The sequence below is a fragment of the Fragaria vesca genome, linkage group LG7 (genome assembly GCF_000184155.1).
Source record: "Fragaria vesca subsp. vesca linkage group LG7, FraVesHawaii_1.0, whole genome shotgun sequence".
Lineage (NCBI taxonomy): Eukaryota > Viridiplantae > Streptophyta > Magnoliopsida > Rosales > Rosaceae > Fragaria > Fragaria vesca.
The window spans coordinates 10242756-10252287 of record NC_020497.1 but is presented as its reverse complement, the minus strand read 5'-3'; the positions used below and the strand labels follow the sequence as shown (position 1 = coordinate 10252287).

Sequence of the window (9532 nt, the reverse complement as noted above, 5' to 3'; positions counted from 1 at the left end):
TATATGCAAAATTTCAGCCAATCAAATTTACGTTTTTCTGTTATATACTTGAACCGGACAGAATACAGGCCGTCGATTTGTTTTTCGATTTTGAGGGCCTTAACGATTACCAAATTGGCTGAAATTTTACAGAGATGATCTACAAAAGATGATCTAGATATGTCTAGAAGGAAGTTTGAGGAAATTCGATCGAGAAGTGGTGCAAAAATGGAAATCTGCACCAAAACTTTGGTGCGGACGTCTGCACCTGATCAGCTTTGTGTAAATATATATATATATATATATATATATATATATAGGGATTATCAGGTGCGGACGTCCGCACAGCTCTTAAAGTGCGGACATCCCTCCTGACGCCACCGTACGGCACCGGCAAGGGCGCGCCTCCACCCCAGCGGACTCCAGCAGCTTCCCCGACCACTTTCCATCCCCGGTGAGTCCGCCGAATTCCAGTTTTCCGGCTAGATTGACTTTGTTTAAAGTTTTGGGTGATCTGGCCGGAAAACTGGAATTAGGCAGACTCGCCGGGGAGGGAAAGTGGTCGGGGACGCTGTTGGAGTCCGCTGGGGTGGAGGCGCGCCCTCGCTGGTGCCGTCCAGACTTTAAGGCAGTGCGGACGTCCGTATCTGAAACGGACTGTATATATATATATTTATTTAATTTTTATTTTTTATTATATGTCTATACTCTATACTTTTTTTTCTCCTGATGCGCTAGTAAATTTATATATACAGGGATATATTGTCTTAAATAGACCTTGGGCTTTTGTGCAATGGCTGGAAAAGGCTACAATTGAGGAAGAGTGAGTTTCTACATATTGGATAATCTTGAGAATTAAAACCTTCTAGTTAATCATTAAAACGTTTTAATTCTTGTGTGGTTCCAGATATGTGTTGATGGCAGAGCCTGATCATATATTCATAAATCCTCTTCCTAATCTGGCCCATGGAGGATATCCAGCTGCCTTTCCTTTTTTCTACATTAAACCTACAGAGAATGAGAAGATCATAAGAAAGTTTTACCCCAAAGAGAATGGCCCGGTCACAAATATTGATCCAATTGGAAATTCTCCAGTAATTATTAAAAAGGTAGTATTTCTTTTGGCTTTAGCTTGTTTATGTTATGGCACTTTGTATGTTTAAGTTGCTTTACTGTTGATGTTTGTTGTTTTCCTTTTCTTTTTTTTAACTTGATATAGTAGCCAGTTTCTGTGCATGTCCTCTTCACGGGTTGCAATTGTCATTATACAGGGACTTCTTGGGGACTCATAATGATTTGTATGTGGAGTATCTTGTTTGTGTTGGAAATGATGAATGAATGGATATAATCTTTCAGGACTTGTTGGAAAAGATTTCGCCGACATGGATGAATATTTCTTTGAGCATGAAAGAAGATGCAGAGACTGATAAAGCTTTTGGATGGGTGCTAGAAATGTAAGTTTCTGAGGCTTTATATCTCCTCTCAGTTCACTTCTAGCACTTAGAGGTATCAGCATTGACGTATCTTTCTGCTTCTGATTTCTATGAGCTAAGGTATGCTTATGCTGTAGCATCTGCGTTGCATGGCGTGCAGCATGTTCTTCGGAAGGACTTCATGCTGCAGGTTTGGTGTTCTACCCTGTGAAGCTCTTGATATTGACTTTGATGTTCATATTATGTTTTCAATTTTCAGTATACTGCAGTGATTTGTACAAGTTCATTGAATAATATTCTATTGTCTTCTATCTTCAGCCTCCTTGGGATTTGGAAATTGGTAAAAAGTTTATTATTCACTATACTTATGGATGTGACTACAACTTAAAGGTATGCATTGTCATTTCCTCTCTTAGGGTGTTTTCGTTATGGTTTTGTGATTTAAGTATTGTGATAAAGCAGCATGTTTTTGGGTTACTCATGGCTTAGAAGTAAGAACCAGTGAACCATCATCTTCATCCTCTCTGTTTCTTGTTTTGCACTAAACTGCTCACCAAATTTTTTTTATCTTGAAATTCACATTTACCCTATATCCCACCATTACTGCTACTGTTATCTGAAGTTGCCAACTCTTTAGGGTGAGCTCACATATGGAAAAATTGGGGAATGGAGATTCGATAAGAGATCATATCTACGTGGACCTCCACCTAGAAATCTTCCTTTACCCCCTCCGGGGGTTCCTGAGAGTGTGGTATGTCAAAGACATGTTGTTATGGTTACAATTGCATCTTCCATTTTTGATTTTTGGTGTGACTTCAAATATATGTATGCAAGTCTGCATATGATTCGAAATATCATTGCTCCCTAGTCCCCTAGTATTCAGGCTTTAAATGCACCTACTGCCTATGTGCTTTATTGTTATAGCTCTGAGAAGCTGAAATAAAAAAATTTGGTAGAGGTTTCTTCCCTTTGAATGTTATATGCTTAGGTTTTTGTATCTGTTCTTCCCTGTGTTTTGGTTCTTGTGTGTGGGAGTGGGTTGGTACTTGCTTGTACATATACCACCCACAAATGAGTTATGCGGGGTTACCTAAGTTATCAGCCAGACTGAATATATATGGTTCGGGGAGTGGGGGTACTATTGATTATGCCTTACCAAATTTTGGTTCTGTTTGTTGGATGAATGTTAGAAATGTGGAGATGCACTCTGGTCGATTATACGCTTACAACATTTGACAATGTCTTTTCAACTGTTCGTGTGTTTTAGTTTTAAGAATTGACAATGGTAACTAACTCATTCTCATTTTGATTGCAGGCCACCCTTGTAAAGATGGTGAACGAAGCTACTGCTAACATTCCTAATTGGGACACACAATAGGTATCTGCTGCATTGAAGATATAAATGCCGATACGAAAACTTATAATTCAAGTTTTAGCCTCGTAGGAATAGATGTACACAAATCTAAGATCTGAGCTGGAAAAACTAATGTCCTTATACGTTGAATAAGATTCTTGGTTATCACTTGGAATTTTTGGGTATTTAGTGCATATGCAAGTCATGCAATTTGGGCCTCGTTTGGTTCGTAGAAAGGAAAGTAGTTGTTCCTTCCTTTTTCCTTTCTTTCCCATGGGAAGGGAAAGAGAACGGAAATGAGATTTTATAAGAACTTTCCATTCCAATGTTTGGTAATACAAAAAAAGTCATCGGGAAAGTTGTTAATTTATATAATAAAATATTATGTTGTGAGTAATAAATGCTGGGAAAGAAGAAAAGAAAATGGTTCATTTTCTTTTGCTTTACCAAACGTAGTAAAGGAAGCACTTTTATTTCTTGATGCTTATTTTCCGCGAAACAAACGAGACATTATGATTATTTTTTTTGTTTTAATTTTGTTAACGATATTAGAATACATGTATGATAATACAATATAGATAATGAATTAAAATATTGCATATTAGTTACTGGGTTCACTTGTAAAAAAAATTTTGGATCAAAAGAAAACAGAAAGTAGAGATTAAAATGAGACATACTCCACTAAGCAAATCAGTTTGGATATTGCATCAAAAATGGGTACAGCACATGGAATCTGGAGTCTGTGGGCGATGGTACATAGTTTGAGTATTTGTCTATGTGATGAGATCAGTGTCAGATGGCATAACCGGTTTTGGAAAATTCTAACGAAACGCGCTATCCTTTTTTGTCATTTTGCGTGCTGCCTTCTCTAAAACTGCGGGAGTCCTGTTTTATTGGCGGCGTGAACCTCGGAATCAGATCAAAGCAATGGCAGCGAAGCAAGTAGAGGGCTTGAGCTTGGAGCAGAGGCACGGCAAGGACCGTGTCCGGGTCGCCAGGGTCTGGCGGAACACACCCGACGGACGACATGTCGTCGTCGAATGGAGCGTCAGCATCAGCCTCCTCTCTGACTGCCTCGCCGCTTATACCCGCGACGACAACTCCGATATCGTCGCCACCGACACCATGAAGAACACCGTGAGCGCCCTTCTTCTTTTATTTCACTCCTGTTTCTCTCCTGCTTTTGGTTGTGAAATTTGATCGGACTTAATTTGAATCGGTTGAAAGATAATTTGATCGGAGTTGAATTGGTTTAAAGAGAGACAAATTTGATATTGCATGGCAGGTGTATGCTAAGGCGAAGGAGTGTGTGGAGCAAGTTTCGGTGGAGGATTTCGCAATTCTACTTGCGAAACACTTCACATCTCTTTACCAGCAGGTAATTCTGTCTCATTTACAGTCATGCTGTGGCAAGTTGTTGGCGATTTGGCTCTTTCTTTGTTGGAGGACTATCGTATACTAAGAGACAAATATCTTAGAGCTTTGTTTGACATTGTTATTGTTCATGATTAGGGTCATTTACCTTTATCATCCAAAAAAAAAAAGGATCATTTGCCTTTAACCAGGTTATCTGCCAGTCACACAAGCTGTCTTCCATGTTTTTTTTTTAATTTTATTTTTTAACCGGGTTAATTATCAAATATTTTTTGTTTTGTTTTGTGTTATATTGTTGGTATGTGTATGTGTGGGTCTAATTCTGAAGGCATCATTCTGATGGCTCTATGGAGCTGTTCTTCCTATTTGAGGTACCAAGGGGCAAGGGGGTAAAATGTTTTGTTTCTTTTGTAAAACCAAAGGGTTGGAGAAACTTTTCTTCTTGCTATTACAACGTATAACCTTAATTAGTGTAGTTTCCTCTGAGAGAGACTTTACAGAGAAAGATTGATTCCACTATAAAAGTGTGGTACGGTAATCTGGATTGGAGCTTCAAATTAAGGGTGTGGTAATTCTGTTACATTAGGTAGCCAATCTAAGATATGTTCTCTCTTAGCACCAGCTATTATTTCCATGTTTTCAGTTATGCAACTGCATGCTCTTCTGATAAAAAGGAAAAAAAAAAATAACTGATAATGCATGCTTCTACATTTGAAAAAGCTTATGAAATATTCAGGTCATACTTGATGTAATGAAGCGTGTTGTTAGTTTAATTTTATTCATTAGTTGAATCTTTAAAGTCATAATTTGGTTTGTAATTGTATATAATATTGCATCAATTTGTCAAAGAAATATCATGCTTGTTATTATTTTCGCAGGTCACGTGTGCCATTGTTAACATTGTGGAGAAGCCATGGGAGCGTGTATCTGTAAATGGTGAACCTCATGAACATGGTTAGTTTGTTTTATTTATTATTATTATTTTTTTTTTTTTTTTTTTGTCTTGGATAGAAGTGGGGGAAACAAGATAACAATTATATGTCATATCTAATCACTTCCTGATGTGATGACTTTTAAACCAAACACTTTGGAATTGATAATCAGTTCAGCAAATATAATCTACAAAAGAAGGCTTCCTGTAATTTTCTTTTATATGTCCTGCATCATGGTCAAAAGATGAAAAAATAAATTAATTAAACCATAAAAAAAATGGTCCTGGAAATGAAATATTGGATGACTTGTCCATGTCTTGTGTTCCGAACCACAAATGTTTAATTTGATTATGCCAGCAATCTGCTTGTCTAAAGATGAGTAAAAGTCAGGAAAACAAAAATTGAGTAGTACTCATATATCCATATATTTTGAAAATATTCCACAAAGTGACCTCCAATGGAGTACCTGTTTTTATTTAATTAGTGTTCTTCATTAAAAGGTTTCAAATTGGGATCGGAGAGGCACACAACAGAAGTAATTTTGGAGAAGTCTGGTGCATTAAGGGTGACATCTGGTATTGAAAGACTAGCTGTATTGAAGACAACAAAGGTAATTTCATCCCCTCCACCATTAATATTTATGTTTCAAAGGCAAAAAACGTAAGGTGTGAATTCATATTTTAATCAATTACAAAGTGCATATCTATATCTATATTGTAATCATTATAAAAAAGGGCTAGGATCCCCCTGAGGTTTAGCGCATTTTCACATTGTACCCTGCACTTTTGAATTTAAGCAAACTTCCGGAGGATTCCAAAATGATTAGACATACCTTCATGAGGCAATTCAATGTATGGAGCAGAATGAATGAAAAGTTTAAGATGCCCTTTAGTGCAGTAGTGTTAGGTTATTGATGTATGTCTTTTCAGTCTCTGGAATTCCTTTCTGTTCCAGTTCCACTGGTAGTAGTCTGAGCTTGAGCTCTCTGAACTACTATAAAGGAAGAGACTGATACAATCTACTGTGTACTCACTACAGTCGAAAGTGCAAGTTTGTGGGAGTTAGCATCAACACTTTTTATCAGTGGTTTTTATTGAAGGTTACTACTCCCACAGAAAAGATCTTTCGTTGATTCTCTCTTAATAGCAAACCGAACCATACCATTATTTTTGTTTTCATCACTCATGGTAATACATGTAAACATCCCAGCAATAGGCCCCAAAAGGGACATCATTCTGTGCAAGGATATGGATATAATTAGTCTTCCTTACACAGTTTAACATGCCAAGAAGAATTAGATCCATGATCCTCAACACCCATCTTCTCCATTACTGTCATAAGCTTTTTTTTTCTTTTCTTTTTCTTTTTGAAATCATGACTGAACCAGACAAATGGTGCTACTTCTATGGAACTTTGCAATTATTTTCTTGTTCATGGCTGCTACTTCAATCCTCATTTTTGATGAACAATATCTTTTTCACACTTCCACCATGCATTGTAATCCCATCTTTCAATGTTCTCAATCCCAAGGTTAATAAGGCTTGCCAACAAATCTGACTGGTCTTCGAAGGAAAGCTAGAATTGAATCACAGTGTTTTCAAGTGGGCCAGTTAGCTATATACGGGTTTAAATCAGAATCGAATCGACCATTTTAGAGTGGGTTTGAATTATTTATTGTTGGGTGGGTTGGTTTAGTTTGGTACGTTTGGTTTGCCATTATAGGTTGGACTATCATCATCCCATTTAATTTATAATGTTGCTGTTGTCATTTACAGTTTTGTCTAGGCTTTTTATTTTACTAGTGGTCAACTAACAGAAATTCATGGCGTTTTTCAAAATGAGCTAAACCTCAGGGTTTGTACCAATTAACACTTGCTAGAAAAATTGACAAAAATAAGATCTCTGAGAATGAGATGCTCTATATTTTATTATATGCACTTTCAATATTGTGTGATGTTTCCAATTTCGTTCTAGTGGAAGAGTATTGCTGTTCCCGCTACATTTAGGACCCCATGCAGCAAAATTACATTATTTCACAGGAGAATCAAGGAGGTTAGAGGGAGAACTAAAATGAGACAGGTAGGACTGATATTGCTGTAGGATAATGGCTAGGAGGATTTGACAGGCATTATGGCATTAAGATTTCCAAGGTTTAGCCAAAGCCTAGCTCAGGACCCCACTACTCGTTGTATTTGGTATGGTATTGCTACGACACATGACCTCGAGAATCATGATGATATATCTGAGGAACGTCTTTATCAGAATATTTTTGCTTCTTCGGGCAATTAGCAATAATTTTTCTGTGGACTTCTGGAAATCTGTTTCATGTAGCTTGGCAAGTTTATTTTGAGGCATGGGTACAGGATCCTTTACATGTAAAGACCAATAGCTCACGCAATTTGGGATCCTCATTTTGGTCAACCAAGGAAGGATATGCTCACAGGAAATTAATCCATATAGTTCTGCATTAAACAGTAATGTTGCGTCAATAGTTTAGCCATAAAAGGACTTAGTGCATATGAGTTGCTGTCTAAAAGGAATAGTATGCCTTTTATATCTGCCTCTGTGGAAAGAGACTACTTTGATGTCATCAACAACCAATGTAAATGATTTGGTTCTGATTAATTTGGGGGCAGTTATTAGGTTTTGATTATCAATCCTCACTTTATACTGGTAAAGGTGTAGTGGTTGTGTAGATTGGCATTTGAGGCACTAATCACAACTCCCTTTTATAACCGGAACCGTTCATTGTATAAATAGTTAAATACTCTCGAAATATCATCTCTACAAAAAGCCGATCAAACCTATAATTCTAGTCATTCCATTTTATCAAAATGAGTGACTCTGGTAACAACAAACATTACCATGGTTAACTCTATTTATTTGATACACATGGATGACCAAAAGACCTCCAATCTATTGATTTCTTGTAGAGATGACATTTAATGATTCTTTAAAACCGTTTCCATCATTATAGTGTAGGAAATTCTATTTAAAACATGACCTTCAGGCTTTGGTAATCACAAGTGGGGTGAATGAGCAGTCACCCAAGAATTGTCATTTATCTGGCGTCTATGTATGATTTTATTTCACTTCTGCTTCTTACACTTGCATCTAAATTCTAAATTTTTTCTATGGTTGCAGTCCGGTTTTGAGGGGTTCATTAGGGACAAATACACAGCTCTTCCTGACACACGAGAGAGGATTCTGGCTACAGAAATCACTGCATCATGGAGGTATGCATTTCTTCTTTCTAGTAACTCAATATAGTGGGTGTTAAGTCTGTTTCTTATAGACCTTCTATTACTCTCGATTTCCTCTGTAGAATAGTTTCAAAGCCATAATCTATGATGTTAATGGGATGCAGGTATCCATATGAATCTGTTATTAGCATCCCTCAAAAGCCACTATACTTCACGGAAAAATACTTGAATGTGAAAAAAGTTCTGATCGACACTTTCTATGGTCCTCCGAAAGAAGGAAAATACAGCCCATCTGTGCAAAGCACTCTCTATGATATGGCAAAGACTGTACTCAAGAGGTCTCGCTCTCAAATAAGTCTAACAATACCAAGCATACCAAGCTCACTCTCACGTGCACCGGTGCACACTTCACAAAGCATGCATGCTTTTCACTATACATGTTCCACTTTGCTCAATATAAGTAACTATTGATTTTCATGTTTGCAGTATTCCTGACATAACAGCAGTTCAATTGAAAATGCCAAATCTCCATTTCTTACCTGTTAACATCTCAAGCAAGGATGGTCCTATTGTGAAGGTAAGGCTCTTTCTCTGCATGTATGTCCCTTAATTTTGTGTTTACAGCCATTCAGTATGTCTAGAAGTTATCAACTTTTTGAATTTATATCCAGTTTGTTTTTATATTATTAATGTACCTCCTTGTATGAAATGATTTGCTGTGGTGTTATATGTTGATTTATATGACAATGAGATATAATTTTGTTTTGTCTACAATTTAATGACAGTTTTACCAGCTCAAAAGCTTTCTCTTGTTTATTTTGGGCAGTTTGACGATGATGTTTATCTGCCAACAGATGAACCACATGGATCAATACAAGCTACCTTAAGCCGTTTATGGTCAAAGATGTAGTGGTGAATCTGTTGTCCGCTTGTCTGTTTGAAGCCGTGAAATATCAACTTGATTGAATTAACTCTACTCGACTGTCAATTCTAGCAGTTTGCATATTTTTCCTAATATCAAAGTATACCCTGAAGTGAAGAAATTTCAGTGTAAATAGAACTATGAATGGGGATATGATGAATAAAGTGTTGAATAAACTGTTTGTTCCATACAGGGCCACGACATAAATCATCACTAATAATATAGTAATTTGTAAACCTGGTGAATGCGAATGGTGTGGTGAATGTTATTGCTGGTCAGAGGAAATGTGGGCGATACAAGGGAGGAGAAATTTTGTTGCTTGTTTGAAAAGGGAT

The 9532-nt window shown here is 37.0% G+C and overlaps 2 protein-coding genes across 2 annotated transcripts in view; both read left to right on the top strand.

Moving 5' to 3' along the window:
- LOC101304705 overlaps positions 1 to 2941 on the top strand; it is a 5795-nt gene extending 2854 nt beyond the window's left edge. Inside the window, exons 3-9 of the mRNA XM_004307056.1 lie at positions 735 to 802; positions 887 to 1088; positions 1336 to 1433; positions 1533 to 1602; positions 1731 to 1802; positions 2050 to 2163; positions 2728 to 2941. Coding sequence (XP_004307104.1) covers positions 735 to 802; positions 887 to 1088; positions 1336 to 1433; positions 1533 to 1602; positions 1731 to 1802; positions 2050 to 2163; positions 2728 to 2790 — 687 coding nt within the window. The 3' untranslated portion in view covers positions 2791 to 2941. The remainder of the gene's footprint in view (positions 1 to 734; positions 803 to 886; positions 1089 to 1335; positions 1434 to 1532; positions 1603 to 1730; positions 1803 to 2049; positions 2164 to 2727) is intronic.
- Positions 2942 to 3526: 585 nt separating this feature from the next.
- On the top strand, positions 3527 to 9430 carry LOC101304417 (uricase-2-like). The gene is made up of 8 exons (XM_004307055.1): positions 3527 to 3903; positions 4052 to 4144; positions 5019 to 5094; positions 5573 to 5682; positions 8217 to 8308; positions 8440 to 8613; positions 8762 to 8852; positions 9102 to 9430. The coding sequence occupies exons 1-8, from the start codon at positions 3694 to 3696 to the stop codon at positions 9183 to 9185; spliced, it is 930 nt and encodes a 309-aa protein (XP_004307103.1). The 5' UTR covers positions 3527 to 3693; the 3' UTR covers positions 9186 to 9430.
- The last annotated feature ends 102 nt before the right edge of the window (positions 9431 to 9532 follow it).